Consider the following 21,637-nt stretch of genomic DNA (forward strand, 5'->3'; position numbering starts at 1 on the left):
TTCTAATGTGTAAGATCAACAATTAACTACATAGCCAGTATTCAATGTAATACTTTATTTCTATTGTATTAAACTAAAATCAAGAAAATATCAAGTTAATTTTAAAGGCAAATCTTTACTCCTTAAAGAAAAAATACAAACTGTAGTACTTTTATAATAGAGCATGATATTTTACATAATATAAACAAAATCACTAATATACCTAATATGTTTAGTTTCCTTAAACTACAACAAACCACAGAATGGGTGGAATGGGTTTACTTACTGGCAGCACATAAACTAGGGAAAAGGGGTAGCATGCATTTCTTTTTTTTAACCTGTCTATGCACAGGCACTGACATAAGCAAGCTTTAATAGCCACCACCTCCTCTTCCTTGTCCAAAGTAGCCACTCCCATAGCCCCCTCTGCCACCTCCTCGCTGGAATCCCCCAGATCCTCTGTAGCCTCCTCCACTAGACCCTCTGTAGTCACCTCCATAGCCACCTCGGGAACCCCCTCTATAGCCTCCCCAGTAGGAGCTGGAGCCACCACCATAGCCACTGCCACCGTAGCTTCCACTACCCCCATAGCCTCCACCACCATAACTTGAACCTCCCCTTCTATATCCACTTCCATTGTCATATCGAGCCATCTTGGGAGGACGTGGACCATCTCCATACCTAGCAAAAGCACAAAACCACCACTTTAGCAAAGCATCCTTAGTACTTCTCAACTAGTCACAAAATATAAACATTTAGTCACATTCGAAAATTTAATGCATAAAGGGAATGAAGCCAAATGCACAAATACTGAATACATCATAGATAGATTAAATATTAAAATGAGTTAATATCAGAAAAGCACTTAACACAGTGTGGCACACCCTAAGTACTATGTTTCATTAGTTTAAAGAAGTAGTTAACTCAGTTATAGGCAAAATGGGAAGCCAGAATCCATAAAGCACACAGCACTTCTATACATTAAGATAACAGTTTATAACCAAATGCAGTAAGCGAATCTTGATGGGGAGATTAAAGAATATTTTTGAGTGACTAAAAAAATTTTAATAATTGTATATTAGATAGTGTCATTGTAACACATTTTTGGGGTGTGAACTAGTATTGTTTATGCTATGTTCTCAAAAGATACATGAAGCATACTGATGTAAAATGCAACTTAATCACCACAAACGATTAAGCAAAAGAAGTGTGTAATATTTATATGAAAGCAAGTATCACAAAATGCTGACAGTCAGTGAAACCTAAGAGACTATATGGGAGTTCACTGTTCTGCATTTTCTGCAGGCATCAAGTATTTCCAAAGAAAAAGCTGTGGGCAAAGAAACTTTTTGAAGGTGAAAAAAACTGAAGCAGATAAAACATTTTAAGAATTAAGAGGAACTACATACTTCTTTACTTTTAGATACCCATGTTCCTGTACTTCCCTAAGATAAACCCAGATGCTTTTCACCTAAGAACGAACTTAGCACCTCATCATTTTTTCTTTGGAGACGGCAAGGCAGTACTGTGGGAAGAGGACTGTCTGGGGTCTCTCACTTTCCTGTCATGTGACCTATCCTGGACTCTATATGTACTTTTAAGATCCCTTTCTATCTCTAGCACGCACTGGTGTAACAGATCATTAACACAAAAGTAACACCCTTTTTTCTGAGTGTGCTAACCAGAACTAGACTTCATATTCAGCATTTGTCTAGAACTGTAACTTAAGTAACAAGGCCTCTATTAACTAACTGTGGAAATTGTAGGCCAGTGTAAGATTACTGTACTCTGCTTAGTTCAAAGAGAAGTTACTGTGGTACTCACCGTGTACTGCCAATCATAAGGCTGATGCCAGCAGCTGAGGGCCTAGAGATTTGGCGGATTGTGTTTAGCATATGTTCATTAACGGGGTCCAACTGGCTGATGATATCAGGCTGCTGGGTTACTTCAACAACCAGAGCCTCCATGGCTGCCCGGAGAGCAGTGATACAGGCAGCAGCTTCATGCGATATTTGCAGCCTGATCCTAAAACAGAGAAAAATGACTAAAAATGAGAGGTGGTACACACAGAAAAAGACTATTATCTTTCAATTTCACACATGGCAAGTGACGGGACAAATTTAACTTCTTTCCAAGTACCAACACTTTCAACTAATGTAACGGCCCCAGAATTAGGCAAACACAGGTAGGAAGAATAATCATCTAAGGCAACTTCTTGAAATTCACTGCTAGCTATTGGCAGGAGTTGTGAACCACAAAGTCTATCGAGCAAAATACTCTTAACAATACAGATCACTCAGCCTCCAACAAAAGAATGAAATAAGACACTAAGATTGTTAGTTTTGCAAGTTTTTAAGACTATAACTGAGCCTACTAACCATTCGTTAAATTCTATCAATTTCTGCCAAGTGCTTACTACCCACTCACCACTAGTCTCTAAGTACTATAAAGTATACAGAAAAAAGAGGTGCCCAAGCTCCAATTAGACTCTAATTCCTTAGTGTAGTATTCATGGTAGTGGATGCGGCTCCAATGCCTAATGCATCTGCTTCTGCTGGTATAGTCAATTTAAGACTTTACTACCAACTATGAACCATACTCCTAAGATATACTACTCGCCAAGAAAAGACAGTGTTATAAAGCATCTCATTTGTGCCATCAAATTTTGCCATGTTTCACAAATTAAGTTAGATTAGCAGCTGAATCCCATTACATTTCAATTTAAGAATTCAGTTGAGTTCACATATGAAAATCCATACCAGTCATCTACAAGCACAATCTGTCCATCAGATTGGACTTTCTTGGAGGCAAAGAGAAGCAGCTGCAAGGGGGTGACTAAGGTCATGCCTTTAGCAGAGATGGCCCGGGTTCGAATCTGAAGACAGAGAAAGAGGCAAGAAGAAATAGTTGACATTCCAACTGTCAATCAACTACCACATAATGATAATGAACTATGCTTTGAAAATTAAAACTCATGTTCCCACTGCACATTAATAAGTAAAGATAATTTGGATTTTAAATGTAAACTTTTCTAAACTAATCTTTTCTTACCTTTTCACCAAAAACAAAGAAGGGAGATGGGTACTTCATGTCTTGGCTGCTAAAAGGACAATTAACAGATGACTTGTGGATAAGCGCATTACGCCCTTCAGTGGTGAGAATCTTTCTCTTTTCCTTATGATAGCACACATTGGGGTACACGCCAAAGGCCAGGAGAGAGATAACAACATCCAGATTATTGTCTGGTCCAGTGTTAGTAAACACTTGTGTCAATAAACACTCTGTTAAGAGGAAGATTTAAAAAAAAAAAAAAAATCAGGTATCTGGTTAATCCTCACATTGCATGAAAAGTATTTACCAGAATTAGATGACAATTAGAAGAATTAACTCCTCCTCCACCCTCCTTTTTCAAATAACTCTTGCACTCAGATTAAGTGCAAGGAGAAATTCTGCTGAGTAGCCACAATAAGAAAATTAAAATGTCTATATTCTCATACAGACTCAACAAAATATAAGCTTGGAGTAAGTATTTTAAAAAATCGCCCAATAACCATCTACTCTCAGTATAAGAGCTAGACTGATATGACCACAGTGTTCCATATGCTGTTTTTAAAAAGCTGTTCCTTCTACAGAAGATGGAATGACAACTTAAGAGGAACCCACTAGAAGGTGGCGGATGTCTTCACCCAAACTATGCCTTAGGCACATGGAAAGTAATGATGGTAAGAGAGTGGATATACTTTGTTCTAAAAAACCTGAATCCTAGTCTTATAAACTTCCTAATTGAGTCTGGACACGTAACTTAAGCTTCTGTGTCAGTTTCCTCATCTATAAAATGGGGTAGTAATATGTGTATCTCAGGACTGTTGTGAAGAATCTATCACACAAAAATGTTTTTCTCTTTTCCTTTGATTTTGATTAAAAAGCTACGAATTGGGAAATCCCTGGTGACGCAGCAGTTAAGAATCCGCCTGCCAATGCAGGGGACATGGGTTCGAGCCCTGATCCGGGAAGATCGCACATGCCACGGAGCAACTAAACCCATGCGCCACAACTACTGAGCCTGAGCTCTAGAGCCTGCGAGCCACAACTACTGAAGCCTGTGCGCCTAGAGCCTGTGCTCCGCAACAAGAGAAGCCACCGCAATGAGAAGCCCACACGCTGCAAAGAAGAGTAGCCCCCACTCGCCACAGCTAGAGAAAGCCTGCGTGCAGCAATGAAGACCCAAAACAGCCAAAATAAATAAATTAAAAAAAAATAAAAATAAAAATTTAGTCAGTTTACAACAGAAGAGAATTACTTTAGTTATCTAGATACTGCCCAACTACCTTCTCTCAACTAAACAGCTCTTTCTGGTTATGTGTTCCAATTTTCAATGTTTCAGGAAATAACTCTGTCTCTTAATCTAATTGGAGACAAGTACAATAGTTCAAATTCACACAAGAAATGAACAGCTGGATTACTATTCCTATATCAGATATCAAAGTCCTCTGTAATTGTCCACTAAAACCTTATTTAAAGCCAATTAAAATTTAACATGGTAGAGTTTACTTTATATCTAAAACTGAACAGATGGGCAAATTAATAAATCACTTCACAAACCACTACTTGAGGTATTTCAACAAACTGTTCATTCAAAAGATGCTAAAAGCTAGACCTGTGTTCTTCACAAGTGGATGGATTTAAAAAATCCTCCCATCTAAAAGAGTGGGTATGTGTATAACTGATTCACTCTGCTGTACAGCAGAAACTAACACAACATTGTAAATCACCTATACTCCAATAAAAATTAGTAAAAACAAAAACAAAAAGTCCTCCCAAAGTAGCACAATTCTCAAAAGGTCTATTAATCATCTCTGTACTAAATTACAATTTGAACATTATAACCTTTTGCATCCTGTAAAAGACTGAATTAATGTGAAAAACTGATTATCACCGGAGTTCAAAGAACTAAGAAATAGCCAGGAACATAGAAAAAGCAAAGGGTCTAATGTTTGAAGCTAAAATATACTGCACTGTCAATGTGCATGTATTACATTAAGGTTACTTCAGATATGTCTTAAGAATGTGAGAATCTTACCTTCTGGAAATCCAGAATTAATCAGAATCTCTTTGAGCTGAACTTTGGCTTCCCAGGTCATTCTAAGTGTAGCCATATTGAGTCTTTTGTGCTCACAAAAACGTATCTCTGCTTCTTCTCCACCCATTCTAAAACAAATAGGTTGTTAAGAGTCATTCCCAAAGCCTAAAGAACTAGATACAGATTACAAACTAGAGACAGTTCACCAGAATCTTATAACTCTCCTCTTTCAAGCCCATACCTAGCATCATCCCAAGCTTGGAATACTGATAAAAGGGCCACATGATCAGAAAATCTGTTTCCAGCAAAATTTCGATGGATATAACCCAGTCGCTTTCCTTCACTGATGAAAGGCTCCGGAAAGCAGGTGGCAGCAGAGATGGTACAAACAGCATCTCCCACACTGAAACAGAAAGGAAAATTCAGTCTAGATCACATTCTTGTTCCAGCAACTTGGGCAGTACTGTCAACTGTGGGTCAGTCTTTATTGGCTATGATATTGTTTTAATAGCACTGAAACTGGCTGAACATAAAAAATTTTACAGCTGCTCTCCAGAGGCAAAAAGGGAAAAAAAAAAAAAGAGTTCTGATATTAATGGAAGCATATTTACCATAAACTGACCAAGTATTATATTTTTCCTTTCCCATTCTCCCTCATCTTACAAAATCTCTTAATCTTCAAAACCTTCTAATAACATATACCTGTTTTCCTAATCTTTCTCTTTCAAGGAAAACTACTTAACCTACTTAACTGCACTTCTCTTTTGAGAAGTCTGTGCTCTTTCCCCCAGAAAGTTGGGCCCAGGTGTCCATCCACTGGAACTGTTTGTTCTTCTCATTTCACACTTTTCTCAGTATCTAAAGTATGCCACTTCTCTACTGAAGAATATTTAGTTTTTTCTTCTATTCGAGCCCATCCTGTTTTTATTGGGAGGCGGATAAAATTCTAAAACTGTTTTACCATTTAACTATCAGCAATAAAACAAAGCACTTACTAGAAAATACACCCCATTATCATCATTTTGCCAAGACGAGGCTCAATGGGGAGTTTAGCCAGGATTCGTCCCAGAGGAGTCAACTCATCATTGGTATCTAATGCATCAAGCTCTGTGGGGAGATATTTCTTTGTTAGCAGAAACAGTAATGAACACCCCTTTAACCTAGGCAAAGATGAAACATTTGTTTATAGATTAAGGTTCAGATACTGCACTTAAGTTTTCCTCATCTGTCAAGCCAACTGCCAGCACCATGCCCATAGCCAACAATTCTCTTCACTCAAAAACAGAACAAAACCAAATTCTAGAGCACCTAACATGAAGAAGGTACTAGAATTAGGCCCTGTAGGCTGTAAAGCTGAGTACAGTCCATGAGAAGTCTATAAATACAGTAATAACTGTAACAGCAGCATAAACAGCTACATGCTCTAACAAGTCTGACAGCATCCGTTGATAATTTCTAGAAAGAAATGAAATCTGGAGAATAAAAGTCTGAAGTTCACACAGCAGGTGAGCGCGAGATTCAAAATTCAAATTCAGATCCCCCTGGACTCCAACGCCCTTATTTTTTTCCACTATACTACACTGCCTCTGTAAATGTGATAAGAAAATGCAAATAGATGTTCTATGAAATGTACATGAAACACTGTGGGTATCATGAATAATTCACGTTCCGATCGTTAACCACTGGTTAAGAGAGAACGTGTGCCTTTTCTCCATTTTTTCCCCAATAAGACTCACATCATCCCTTTCTTACCTTACGTTGCTCATTTTATACACTGACCACACTAAGTATATTAAGCAACACTGGAAGTTTTGTTGTCACAGCCCTGTGGACTAGATCCTCTTCTTGACTCATTTGTTAAGTGTTACTTGCTAGGACAAGACAGATGGTACAACTAGCATGTGTTAGGCAGGTCTGTATTTGTAGGTACCTCTAAGTGTGTGCTCTGCTTCAATCACAGCATCCAAAGGCGGAGGTTCAATTGCCTTGGCCAGGAATTGGCCAATTCCTCCCAGACGCAGAAGTTTTATGCTCAAAGCAATTTCATGCAATGGTGTTCGGAACATCTCTGGGGTCATGTGGGTTTCGAGTCTAAGAGAAAATAAGCATAAAATAACCATCTTCTCTTGTGTACACACACGTTTATTTAACAAAAAACGTCGCAGAGAGACAATCAGGAATATATAGAGCTGCCCTTCCCTCATCCTTTTACAATTACAAAAGAACGTTTTATATTTACTACAAAGACTCTCTGGACAAGACCTTCTTAAGTGGTTGAGTAGTGGCTTACGACTTTACCCTTATAGCTTGAAGCCATTTTCAGCTGAGTGAAGGAGGATGAAAAATTATCCCAAATCTCTAATGTTATTACCCCCACCCATGGCTTCTTCAGGTCTGGCTGCTGACAAACATGGGTTAAAAATGGTAGCAAGACCTTCTGTGGGAGATGCAGGCTAACACTAATATTTCCCTGCCACCTCTTCCCCCACTTCCTGGTCTGTATAAATTTAGTGCCACTGGACAGGATCTTACAGATTATCTAACCCTTTAAAATTTTAGTAATAAAAACTATTAATATAAATCAATATTAACAATAATAATAATAGCTAACATTTACTGAGAGTTTACTACGTGCCAAGTATTGTTCTCAGTATTTTCCATTACTGACTCATTTAATTCGCAAACAAATCCTATGGGATTAGTATTGCATTACCTTCTTTTTTCAACTGAGGAAAGAGACACAGAAAGGTTAAGTAACTTAATCTCATTTTGTAGAATGGGGAAATAAAGGCCTAAAGAGTGTAAATATTTAAGATTATGTGATACATTAGGCACAAATAGTATTCAAATCCAGGTCTCTACATTTCCAATTCAGGCTTATTCTATATAAACTACTTATAATGAAGATTCATAGGAACCATTTAGAGGTGAATTCCAACACTGCTGGTAAGACCTAGATCAGCTTTAATCAGGTTTACATAGATGCATATAGCATATCTATTCCTCATCCTACAGAGAAAAGAACAAAAATCCCTTACAGATCTATTCATGCTGTTAATTAATTAGGAGCTGGTTTTACTCTAAAATGTTAGAGTATAGTACTTGTTTATTCAGGTCAAGGGACAAGCCAACCTTTAAAAAGAACTAAGTGTCTTCCAAATGTTGCAGCCAGTCTCCTGCATTAACTTCTGATGCTCAAATAAACCAACATTTGTAATTACTAGGGAGCCATATGTTATCAGTATAAAAGCAAATCAAAGCTTTGACCTTTCTTCAGTGTGCTATATACATCTGGTCACCTAAATTAGTCTGTCCCACAATCCTTCATTGTGGTACACACACACAAACACACCTCCTAACTCTACCTTTATTATCAACTGGTTAAAGCTAATGTACACCACACTGATTTCCAGAAACATACAACTAAATACATATAACTTAAGTCTGTAATTCAGAGAGAGAAGTATTTTTTATTTTTTAAATTGGGGGGGTGAGTGCGAGGCAAGGAATAACGACTTTATTTGGAAAGCTAGCAATCTGAGAAGATGGTGAGCTAGCACCCCAGAGAAGTATTTTTTAAACCAATTGGTCTCATCCACAAACATTCTCCAAAAGGATCTGTGGTATAAACGGAAACGGACAAGGTATTAACAGACTTGGATTTCAGTCCTGGAGAAGTCAGCTAAGCTTCTTAAGCTTTGGCTTCCTTACCTAAATAATGCCCTCTGTTTCTCAGGCACATAAGGAGGATCATATGACAGAGGTGATGTGCTAATGGGGGTGGGGGGTGGGGAGGGTATCTATAAATATAAAAGTATTGTTATTTTAACGTTATTTTTCAGAAAAGTTAACCATTCCATAAATATCCGTAATCCCAAAGTGATAAAGATGTGTGGTATGGAAAACATATGTTATGCTTTTAAAAGATTATTAGTAAATAGTTAATCGGTATCAAACATGCCATCATTGATAATTTCTGATTTCATCCTTACCACAATCTCACTATCTAAGCTAAGTTTCCTCCAATTAACTGGAAGCACTTATGTTCTGAGTTCATTAAGTTTATGTCAGGGCAGAGAGGTGTGGGGAGGGGTGTGTGTGTGTGTGTGTGTGTGTGTGTGTGTGTGTAAAAGGCTAAAAAAAACCCAGCTTCATTCTTTACTCAAGAATTGGTCTTACCTCTCAAAACGAGCTCGGCTACAGAGGTGAAAGCAGAATCCAGGCCGTACGCGGCCAGCTCGTCCTTTCCGCTGCTCGAGGTTTGTTTTGGATGCCCAGACTGTAGCGTAATTGGTCATATTGTTGTGAGCAGTGAACAGCTTCACTTTTTGCCTGAATAGGAAAGAGTGGTTAATTCTAAAACTCACGTGTACTATCAATACATAACTGTTACATTTCCACTAAGTGGCAGACGCTTTCCAGTCATGCCTACTTGCGATGTCTGTTTGTAAACAGCACCGATAAGAATTTGACTGTGCACTCTTTAGGCTGCCAACCTGCTAGGAGGCAATATAATATACATGTGCCACTTGCCAGATGGATGATCTTGGCCAAGTTACTAATCTTTCTGTGCCTCATTTTCCTCATCTGAAAATGAGTATAATACTATCACCTACCTTGTAGTGTTTTTATTTATAAACATTATGTGAATTAATGAACGTATAGCACTTAAACAGGATCTGGCACGTGCAGGTAAGTGAGTGATAATTATTCAAAGCCAACTCTATTCCGAAGTTTAGTTTAACTTTCAGGCAATCTATGATCTAAAGGCTATGTGCTAAGCTGGAACATGTGGCACTTCTGAAGACCTCACCAAGTGGTGTTGGCATGGTCCTCTTGAACCCCTAAGCAACCTCAGAATTTGTCAATGTTACACATAGGCAGCTGGCACTAAATGACTGGGACTGGCACAAAAGAGGGGCATGCTATTCACCATTCCCTAAAGTGGGCATTGGCAAATCTTCTTCAATTGCCAGAAAAGGCTTAGGGACTACACAGAGAAGACATGGGGCCCAAACTGGCTAGACAGAACAAAGTTTCGACGTTTCTGTCCTCTCTGTGTATCAATTAGCGTGTAATTACTTTACCTATACACAATGCCTCCCTGTGTATTTCTCAGGGTATCTCATACCAAATATGAAGTCTTAATTCTTAAGTAGTGTCCTACAAATAGGACACTTGTCATGAGCTAAATATTGGACATCTTTATACACCAAAGAGCATGCCATTGTATGGCAGTGGTCAATGGAAACACCCAACGGGAAATGAGCAGAACACCAGCAGACAAGAATAAGTGGGAAGCAGTCAGTAGTGTTAAGCTTCGTCACTTTCTACCATAACTGATATGATGATCAACACCAAGAATCAATAATTACACTATAACTCAGTACATACAGATGCAGCACAGTAATTCTGATGGTAAGAGACCACAAGAGTTTTAAAAATAAGGTGTTTTTGATTCTGTTAATTGATTCTAGACACTACATGGAGTATTCTAAAGATTTACTGTATTCAAGGCAATGGGTTCCTTGGGAACTTACTTGCAGGAGTCAATGACATAAACAACATCATTTATGGTAATGCTTGTCTCAGCAATATTTGTGGACAAAATAACCTGTGAAGAAATGGTATTAAGAAAAATTACACTTCAGAAAATATTCTCCTATTACGTACTTAAAAGGAATGATCTGCTTATGTAACAAATGACAACAGAATTACAGAAATCTTCAAATAAATCACTCATTCACTGACTGGATAATTGAAAAACCTACTAAGCTCATGAAGAAAGGACCCCTTTTTTCTTCTTCAATTCAGATGGATTACAATTTTTTTGGATAGCTCTTTGAAGGTCTGTAATAGTTGTCTAGTATCTTCGTTAATTCCAACCCCGTAACTGTAATGTTTACTACTTACCTTGGTTACTCCACCTGGTACTGGATCAAATACTTTGCGTTGTTCCTCTCGAGGAATCTGAGAATGCAGAGGTAGAATCTGATACCTATGGCTTCCTATAAAAATATGGAAAAGTTAAGGTCTAAAAATAGGAGTCGAGTTTAAAACTTTTCTACATTATGCATACTTTTAATCAAAAATTGATACAACACTAAATTTTATTTTCATATATTGGCTAGGGTGCAAGCAAAATCATTCATTTTTCACTCTCAAATAGTTGAGAATTCAAAAAAGACTCATACCAAAATGTGGATTCATTTCCAAATGCTTCTGCATAGTATAAATCAAATTCCAGCCAGGCAGAAAAACCAACACAGCTCCAGGAACATTAAGGGTCTCGATGTACTTAAGTAGAGCCTCGATGAGTTCAAAAGGAGTTTCTTTCTCATTCAGTTGAGCCATGCTCATCTTTGTTTCTGGACCATATTCATCACCACAGATCAGGTTGCAATTTGCCTGCAAAAAACAGGGAGACATATTTTGGACTGTCTCAATTAGTACAGCTCATGAGTTAAGTCTCCTACATTTGTTCTTAACGTTCACATGACACCTAATATCCTTATTGATTCTAGCTGATTAGTCGTATCTGGCATATAGAAGAAATTTAATTTTCAAAAACGTAAAACCACTGCACGTTGACATACTGAATTTTTCTACTGAACAATACTTCCCGTAGGATGTGACTAAAATTCAAGCACAAACGTTTAAATTTGACTCTAAAACTTCTAACGGCTCCTTCTACAAAGCTTATTTCTCTCTTATGACTATAAACTCTTGATTTTTCAAAAATATTTTCCTTACTGATTAATAAACTGCTCCTATGATCCTCTCTTTGTATCAATTATCATATAATTATATATACACAATGTCTTCCTGTGTAATTCCCAGGCTCACTCATACCGGAAGACAGGGTATTTGACCACCTTCATCTACATCTGAAATAATCCAAAAAGTCTGCCTGAGAACCAATGATAAACCAAACCTTCAGTAATGAGAAATGAAGTTGTTACAATTGATTTTTTCCCCCCAATAAACTTTGTAATTCATCGGATTTGAGGATATAATTCATAATATAATTCATTTATATCCTCAAATCTGATTAAAAATACCCAATCCTAGGTTATGTTTATCATATTCTGCATTGCTGGCTGCCTTGTAACATTCATTCTGTTCATGTTTCCAGATTCAAGATGCATTTTTAAATATCACTGGTCCAACTCTGAAGCACTACGAAATAAGTGTCACTTTTCTTTCCTGTTTCTTAGGAAATCCCTCATCATCCCCCACTTCAATACTCTCTCCATTTGATAATGTCATTACCATACAGTCTCTGTAACCTAGGACTGTAGCTGCTGTTGCTTAAACTTTATTGTACGTATGGGTCACCTGGAGATCTTGTTAAAGTGTGGATTCTGATTTAGGAGATGTGGGGTGGGGCACAAGATTCCACCTCTCTACCAGTTTCCCAGGTGTTGTGGCTCATGGAAAACACTCTGAGCAGCAAGGCCTTACAAAATGGGAGTTATTAAATATCTTACTCCTTCCTCTTTTTTTTTATAAATTAGATTTTTTTTTTTTGAAGAGCTCCTGGCTTATTTATTTATTTAATTTTTTGGGGCTGTGTTGGGTCTTCGTTTCTGTGCGAGGGCTTTCTCTAGTTGCGGCGAGCGGGGGCCACTCTTCATCACGGTGCGCAGGCCTCTCACTATCGCGGCCTCTCTTGTTGCGGAGCACAGGCTCCAGACGCGCAGGCTCAGTAGTTGTGGCTCACGGGCCTAGTTGCTCCGTGGAATGTTCCCAGACCAGGGCTCGAACCCATGTCTCCTGCATTGGCAGGCAGATTCCCAACCACTGCGCCACCAGGGAAGCCCCTTCCTCTTTTTTTTTAACCTTTATGCCAGAGATGATTTAACTCATGGTATGAAAAGCGCTTTTCACTGAACATCGAATTCTTTGGAGTGAAATATATCAATTAATTCAAAGATAGACATTACAGTCAATTTTTAGAAGTTTTTTGTAATGCTAACTTATTGCATGTTTTTACTGAAATCATTCCCTGCGATAACAATTTTGCCCACAATGAAAATTCTTCACGAAACTCACTTACATCATCGTCTTCACCACTATCATCATCCTTATCCTTCTTCTTCTTGTCCTTCGGTGGAGGAACAAAGTGGGTCATCTGAATACAGTCTTCCAAAAAATATTCTGCCAGGACAACCCAGTCAGGTAAGTACTATCAACTTGCAGAATGGAGCAGTCTTTAAAACTCATTTTCTAACTCATAATTCAAAACTACCTTCATACCCTTCAATCTGATTCTTCACAACTGCCAAGAAACTTCAGTGTCAATAACCTCTTTTTCCAATCAAACTCAGTGTTTCCATCTCTTGGACCTTGGAGGAGGGTGAGGTATCTCTTATACATGTTCCCACAGAGCCAGTCAGGGTCCGCTATATACAATATTCAATCAAACATTTATGGAATGCATATTGTGCTCTATGCTGTATACTCCCACAGTGTGGGTGTTATATATGGAGAGAAATTACTATCAATACAATAATATACCATAGTCCATCCTTCCTCTATTAGGATGTACAGATAAAAATGGGTTCCTTTTAGTTATTACTCTCAAAAAAGGACTTCAATGCGAAGGTTGGAACATCTACTGATCAATTATGCTCCTGAGGTTCTTTGAAGTGTTCCAGAAGTTTCAGAAGTATCTCATAATCTAAACACTTCCCCTCTATACCCTTAGAGCCCCAAAGTACCATTCTCATCTCATTATATCAAAGGTACACACTATCAACATGACTCATCACTGATGATATTAAACTTGATCAACCTGAGGTAGTGTTTGCCAAGTTAACTCCATCGTAAAGTGACTCTTTTCCCCCTTTCCATACTCTACTCTTTGGAAGCAAGTCATTAAGCACAGCACACTAAAGGGGTTAAGCATCACTTTTCTGAGGTAAGAGAGAGTATCTACATAATTTTTTTCTAGTTCTTCCATATGACAGCTTTGTCTTTATTACCCACTTATTTATTCAACCACCATATAAATTCATGGGTATCTGTTTTATACTTCAGGTTATAATCCAATACTATGTTTTCTATTTTTTTGTTCCAACTATTCCATTTTTGGCCACTGAGAGCTTTCATGTTGACTCCTATGTCCCTTTGTCCCCTTCACTGTTTTTTTTTTTTTTTTTTAAAGCACTTCCTTACTTTCTGTCACTACAAGATGTTTCAGGCTCATCTTGTATATTCCCTGCCTCAGCTTCAGAATCAGTCATTTCTTCAAGGGCGTCTGGTTCCTTTAACTGGAGAATGGTATTGGAAACATGATCTGGGTGTTGGGCATGATCCTTGCTACTGGGATGTCATTACTTCTAGGCCCGCTCAGCAGACAGAGCTAGGAAATATATCTATGTATGCAAATCCATGGATCCATACACATGTATATTTAGTTTTGTATCTATCCATTTCTATCTAAACACGAGTTCAACTGTAATCCAGTACCACAGGGTTCATTCAAGCCTTCCCTCATACTTACCTGTAACCTCCCACTCCAGCAGTAAACCTGGTTCCCACTGTCTGTCATCCATTTATTTTTTTCAATGCCAGTATGCATGCAAAGCAGTTGCAGGATTATTAACCTGTACCCTCGTGAGATATGAGTGCACTGACTTTTATTTCAGAGCTACCCTCAACTTCTGAATTTCAAGTTAGCATCCTGATGTAGCCATTCATTTCATATGTACACTGAAAAACTTTTAGCTTATTTTCATGCCCTCAATTAGACTGTGCTGTAATTAATTTTTAAAACCAAGCTATTAGATGACTATTCTAGAAAATGGTGATGACAAAATCTTCTAAATAAACTCTTAACAATCAGAAATATTTGACCTTGAAACACTCACCTTAATCTCATTTCAAAATCTGCCTGCTTTGGCTCTAGGAAAGATTGATTCTCTAGTTAATTTGACCCTGGCTGCTTAAACTTTTAACAGTATTTCCCATGAACATCTATAGGCATATTAATTAACACTTGACTGTAAAATCTTAAAAGTTAACTTTAGCTGTAAGGACAGGAAATTTACTGGATATGCAAACTCCTCAAGTTGTAAATGAAACTCACTACTGCTTGACTAAAACCCCAAGAATGCTATGATGCATTTGATACCCTGATTTGGATTTTATTTTAAATATCCTTTGAACTATTACTCCAATCTCTAGGATTAAGAAAATCCACACACTACAAAAAATGTTCACCCTCCCATCCCACCCCCACGATATTTACCTTGAACTGGGTAAGTCCTCCCATAAACTTCAATGATTGGGCAACTGAAGAAATATTCACAGAACATGCTCGTATCAATAGTAGCAGACATGAGGACGATGCGAACTTCAGGATATGCCTGAACGACATCACGCAACACTACCAAAAGGAAGTCAGTCTATTAAAACACAAACACAAATGGAAAAATAAATGCATTGAAAAGTCCTTGCTCACAAGGTACAGCTAAAAGATTTCTTGTGTTAATAAGCCACAAGATATCAGTGAAATTCAGTTTCTTGGGCAGCTTGTAGAAGTAAGATGAAGGATTACAGTGGGATACGGTAACAGTATTTTTAAGAACAGTTGTAGCCTACTCGTTGTGGGAATTAGAAATGAGCGCTACTAGGGTAGGGGAAGGGAAGAGAAAAAAAAAACATTAACGAGAGGAAATTTTCAGTGAAATTTATATTTTCAGTTGCACAAACTACTAGAGAAAAGGGGAAAGCCATGATGAGCCAATAATCAGTTTTCCAATCACCTGTAAAGTGAATCTTACAAATGCTGAAAAGGCTATATTTAGTCCATTCAAACAAAATAACGGTAGAGACATTTATTATTTAATAATGTAAAGTTTCCATCAACCCACCAAACAACAACATGAAAGCTAGAACTCTGATAAATCTTTTCTCTGGCTATGGGGTCTTCAAGTCCATCACTCTGCCTCCCCAAATAGAGAAATCCACCATCCTGAATCTTTTATTAGTCCTTTTCATATACCTTTCCTCTGATCTATATGCGTATCTAACTAGACACACATACATATATATGCATGCATACATGTATTTTAAAATTTACCTATTCTTAACTTTATGAGAAGGTATGATATTTTATGTAATCTTTGGGGATTTCCTTTTTCACATCCTATAGCACTGCTAAGACTCACCCACGTGTGAATCACCAGAGTTATTCTTTCTGATGACTATTTAAATATCCCAATGTGTGTATGTACCCATTAATTCACCAGTAGACTTCTGGTGGTAACTACTGCAGGTATCTGGGTTGTTTCCGGTATTTTACTCTTCCAAACATTTGCTGCTCTGAACATCCTAGTTCATGTCTCCTACGGTACATACGCAAGTTTCTGTGGGTAAGTGTAGGTATGGAACTGCACTCATAGGATGTGTAAATGTTGAACTTTTGCAGATAACGCTCAACTATTTTCCTAAGGCATTCCACCAGTTCATAAACCACTATGAGCAATGGATAAGAGATCCTGCTGATATTTATATTCTCCAATACTTGGCATCATCACTTAAAATTCTATTAATCAAATGGATATAAAGTAGACGTACCTTATTATGGTCTTGGTGTGTACTTTCCTATTCACCAATGAGACTGAACACCCCATCATGTGTACTAGCCAAATATAATTGCTCTTTTGTAAAATGCCTATTTGTATTTTTCCTTGTTTTTCTACTGAGTCATCTGTACTTTGCTTACTGATTTGTAGGAGGTGTTTGTATTTTCTATACTAATCCTTTGTTGGCTATATTGGCATCTTCTAGCTTGTGGTTTTCCTGAAAGTATCTTTTGAATGAATACATGCTCTTAATCTTAATAGAGATGAATACCTCAAGTCTTTTGTTTCATGGTTAATGCATTTCATGTTCTAAGAAATTCTTCCAGAAGGCCTAGAACTATGTTGCCCAATATAGTTGTGGCTACTGAGCACATAAAATGTGCCTGGTCTAAACTCAGATGTGCTCTAAGTGTAAAATACACAGACAGATTTTGAAGACTTAATATGAAAAAAAAAAAAAACGTAAAAAACGTTGATATATTTTTTATATTGACTACATGATGAAAATATTTTAGATATACCGAGTTAATTTTACCTGTTTCTTTTCACCTTTTAAAATATGATGCTAGAAATTTAAAAACTGCATGTTAGGCCACATTATATTTCTACTAGATAGTGCTGTCTAGATGTCTACTTATATATTCTACTCAAGAGTTTTAAAACTGCTTTGGCATTTAAGTCCTTATCTATCTGGAGTTGATTTCTGTATCTGGTTATAAGGTAAGGATCCAAGTTCAAGTATTTCCTTATGGATGACCAATTGTTTCCAGCTCCATTTACTGAATAGTACATTCTCTTTCCACTGATCTGACACGCCATCTATCACTCACTCTATTATACCGAAGCTGCACGCAACACACAATCTGTTCCTACACTCTGTATTACTGTTGGTCAAACTGTCATCTCATGTACTATACTGTCTAATTATTATAGGTTCAAATTAAGTCCTGAGATCTGTAAAGCAAGACCCTTCATTCTGCTCTTCTACAGGAGTCCTTGTTATTTTTGGCCATAAATCTTCCCTATAGGTTTTTATAATCAGCCTATTAACAAAACCTACTGGGAATGGATTAGAATTGCATTCAGATGTGGATCAACTTCAGGCAATCTGACATCTATATTATATTAGCCGTGAACACAATCTGGTCTTTTTTAGTGTTTTGTAATGAAGTTTTATTTTTCCTGTATAGGTTCTGCATGTCTTTTTGTTGGACTTAGTCTTAGGTGTTTGACATTCTGACTAGTGCAGTGGTGGTGTTTGACATTCTGACTAGTGCAGTGGTATCTTTAGTTGTTTTCTAGCTGTTTGTAATGTACACAATGCAACAGACTTTTGTATATTAACTTTTTTTCCAGCCATACTGCTAAATGTTTCTTTCTTTTGGCCGTGCGGCATGTGGGATCCTTATTCCCCGACCAGGGATTGAACCCGCGCCCCCTGCAGTGGAAGTGCGGAGTCCCAATCACTGGACTGCCATGGAAGTCCCCCATTCTATTTTTCTAATAATTGGTCTTTTAAGTTCTCTTGGGTTTTCCCCGTAATGTGACGTTTAGATAAGGTTCATCTGAAAGAGAACATATGTTTCTGCAAAGGTGTTTTTCCATTTTTACTGTGAATAATACATTAATATAGACCTGACAATCTTTCAAGAAAAGTTGACCAAAGCCACTTATTTTGGGGGAAAATAGTAATGATGACCTATGATGTTTCTAGCGTGACCTGGAATAATTTAAACTCTAAGAACATTGGTATGTTACCATGCTAGTAAAGAAAATACTGAAACATTTATTTTGATTAAGTTAATTGGGGGGGGGGGAACATTAGTTTTCAAAAGATTCTGAATGACAAAAGCAGCAAAAATTTTATCCTATGGAATAGATTTGATTTAAAAAGGTCATCTGAAAGACCATACAAACTTTCTTACTTGCTTTAGCTCAACCATAAAGATCAAAATTTTGCTAAAACTAAGTATGATGAACAACAACGGCTATGGAATTATTTTCTAAAGAGGAGGAGCTCCAACGAATGTTTTAAGTAACAGGAGCTTGGAAACAGTTTGAATGACATCCTGTCCACCCACTAATACCTTTGTTTGGATATGTAAAACAGTGCCATAAAAACAAGTCACTGATTTATGGTTTCAATCTTTGAATTATACAATTGTATAATAAGTTAATTCTATACAAGTTTTGCCAAGGACCAAAAGAGGATAGGGTGTGAAAAGAATTCTAGTTTTTTCTTAATTCTGGCATGATTATCATTAACGTTGGAAAAGACTAAAGCTGCAAACATTCGAAAACACACCATTAACTATATTAAATTTAAAATTGTGGAAATTCCCTGGCTGTCCAGTGGTTAGGACTCGGCGCTTTCACTGCCATGGGCCCGGGTTTGATCCCTGGTCAGGGAACTAAAATCCTGCAAACCAGGCGGCGGGAGGAAAACAATGTAAAATTTATCACAGATAAATTTTCAATTCAAAGAAAAACTGATTATTAAAATTCCATCAGCTATTCAGTGATAAATCATTAGTTCAGTTGCTGAATTATGCTAACTTAATGATCACTGCAATTATACTTACTTTACAATAAGAGGTCTTTTAGAACTCTGTGCTTTAACAAAGGAAAAAAAAGGGTTTAATGGCTTTGCTAATAAAAAAGGTGTCCAATATCTTAGTGACTGAAGTTCATAATTTTGATAGAAGTTGTATGCTATGGGAAAATGGAAATAAAATAAAGACATTCTACTTCATTTCTCTTTATTCAGAATTTTAGCACTGGTACCTTACCATCACTCTCAAGTTACTTACATTTATGTCTCTTTCATGTATTTCATCTACAATTACATGACTGATTCCTCGAATGCCTGCTTCTAATTTTCTTAGGAGTACACCTTGAAAAGAAAATCAGAGTAAACACTGGCGATGAGTTTCTATGTTAAAGTAGGGAGGTAAAGAAAAGTGCAAAGAAACCAATTTCTAGACAATCAACTATGCTTCAACTACTATAACCCCAGCGTTTTAGGAAAGAAATCATCACTGGTATATTTAAATTATTAAAGAAGTGATCATGTAGTCTATAACACATTTGTCTAATGAAAACATTTTTAACAGTTCCAGCAACCTAAGCTGATTTCATTTGCTCTGCACTACAACAGCCAGCAGGTACATAACACTCTCCATGAAGAAAAAAACTGCCAAAAGTTCTATTTAAACAAGAATTCTGAAACTGGGTTCTTGATTTATCATTTCCAGTCACTCTGTGCTATTATCAAGTTTTCTTCACAAACAAAACGTAAACCCCAAGTGAAAGGCCAAAATAAAACAGATTACTGACCCACAGTACAAAACATTATACTGGCATGAGGGCGGGGAAGTACAGACTCAAATCGAACACTATAGCCACAACTTTTTCCAGGCTCTTCTCCTCTCTCATATGCAACTCGCTCTGCCACAGAAACTGCACTGATTCTCCTGGGCTGAGACAAAAAAAAAAAAAAAAAAAAAGTGATTTAAAAGCTACAAAATTAGTTACACTTGTTTATTAGGGTTATTAAATGACTGTAGTAAATCTGACCCATTGCCAGCTCAGTAATCAACAGAAACAATAATAGTAGTGATAACATTTAGGAAGCTCCAAAGTTTATTAAAAAAACAAAAAAAATTACCACTTAATTCTATGGTAGACAGTTAAAAATGTTGTTTTTCACTTTGTATATAAAGTGATTCCAAGGTTTTTATAGAAAATAAAATTTCTTCAACATTGGCCCTAACTCTTAATGGCATCAAGTGATTTTCCAGTAGGGAAGCAGACAGATCACACGTGGACAGCTTGTTCTTGTAACTTCCTACCACAGCACAGGCACACGTTTAAAGAACTATTTAACTGAGATGTACGGGTTATTAGGAAGGTGAACAACCTCTTTTGCCGTATCTACGATTCATTCACTTATTAACTCATAAAGTAAGCAGTCATAGCATATCTGTATTGATATCAGGTGCCACAAGAGGTGCTAGAGATAAAAAAACAAAACACAACACCTCAATGATATCACTCCTGGTTTTGATGAGCTTATGTAGCTGGGAAAACTGAGTGTATATTACCTTTTCCAGCAATATACATGCTGTTAGCAATAAATATGCTGAACCCTAAGGACAATTATGGGTTAAAATTTTAAGTGTTGGACCTTAACTTTTATGAAAACTTCCAAAGTGTCCCCTGTCTTCTAAGTACACAAAACAGCATTTACTTGGTGGATACCATGGCTATTATGATATCCTGAATGTACAGCTATGGGGGTACATGCAGATTTAGACTAAATGCTTCCAGGTTGCCTTGTATTTGACTTTGTCAAAAAGTTCCTGATGATAGATTGTACTTTAGTTCCTAGACTGAGAAAGTTTTTTCCGAGTTCCATATTTAGTTAAGTACCTATATGATTATACCCCAGGTTATATGACATGACCATTTAGGAAATCAGAGGCTAATACAATCTTAAAAAACAAAAACCAACCAAACAAAAAAAAACCCCAAACCAAAAAACCAGTAGCTTCACTAGAGCTATCAACATCCTTTGAATTAATATAAAACACGATTTATTAATTTCTATATCCCCTAACACAAGAGTCCTTTATGCTATGTGGCTAGTAACACATATAGGTGAAGTGTACAATCACCTAGTTCATATTTATCCTGTCCAGCAAGGTAAGGGATTAAAAGATGCCATCTTGAACATACTGTACCTTTTCCTGAGCTTATATTCTTTCTGGTTTATATGCCTTGTTTCGCTGAACAATGCTAGCTTTTAATGACCACTGCTGACCAGTTCTCTGTACCTCACTAACTCTGAATAAAAGTGTTACATGAAGGACTGAGTTATGCATTTGTCCATAAAGAGAAGAGTTCTGCTATATACTTATGTCAGGGAATGTGAAGATGATATTCCACTAAAGGTATAAAATATAAAGTTTTTTGGGCATTTTCA

At 37.1% G+C, this 21,637-nt stretch overlaps 1 protein-coding gene and 1 long non-coding RNA gene across 5 annotated transcripts in view; one reads left to right on the plus strand and one right to left on the minus strand.

Moving 5' to 3' along the window:
* Positions 1-35: 35 nt before the first annotated feature.
* The window catches only part of DHX9 (DExH-box helicase 9), a 66,829-nt gene continuing 45,227 nt past the window's right edge, over positions 36-21,637 (minus strand). For all 4 annotated transcript variants that reach the window (XM_082401218.1, XM_082401220.1, XM_082401219.1 and 1 more), the window contains 16 exons: positions 19,990-20,131; positions 19,464-19,546; positions 15,315-15,471; positions 13,119-13,219; positions 11,254-11,467; positions 10,973-11,067; positions 10,600-10,673; positions 9,239-9,391; positions 6,990-7,150; positions 6,055-6,166; positions 5,301-5,462; positions 5,060-5,187; positions 3,031-3,260; positions 2,739-2,854; positions 1,804-2,004; positions 36-660 (listed from right to left, as the gene is read on the minus strand). In XM_082401218.1, the coding sequence (XP_082257344.1) occupies positions 351-660; positions 1,804-2,004; positions 2,739-2,854; positions 3,031-3,260; positions 5,060-5,187; positions 5,301-5,462; positions 6,055-6,166; positions 6,990-7,150; positions 9,239-9,391; positions 10,600-10,673; positions 10,973-11,067; positions 11,254-11,467; positions 13,119-13,219; positions 15,315-15,471; positions 19,464-19,546; positions 19,990-20,131 (2,439 nt within the window). In that variant the 3' untranslated portion in view covers positions 36-350. The remainder of the gene's footprint in view (positions 661-1,803; positions 2,005-2,738; positions 2,855-3,030; positions 3,261-5,059; positions 5,188-5,300; positions 5,463-6,054; positions 6,167-6,989; positions 7,151-9,238; positions 9,392-10,599; positions 10,674-10,972; positions 11,068-11,253; positions 11,468-13,118; positions 13,220-15,314; positions 15,472-19,463; positions 19,547-19,989; positions 20,132-21,637) is intronic.
* LOC309633530 lies at positions 3,393-4,218 on the plus strand. Its single transcript, XR_014247596.1, has 2 exons — positions 3,393-3,501; positions 3,612-4,218. It is a non-coding gene; the product is annotated as an uncharacterized lncRNA (long non-coding RNA).

The sequence above is a fragment of the Balaenoptera borealis genome, assembly GCF_965194805.1.
Source record: "Balaenoptera borealis genome assembly, chromosome: 1".
NCBI classification, from domain to species: Eukaryota; Metazoa; Chordata; class Mammalia; order Artiodactyla; family Balaenopteridae; genus Balaenoptera; species Balaenoptera borealis.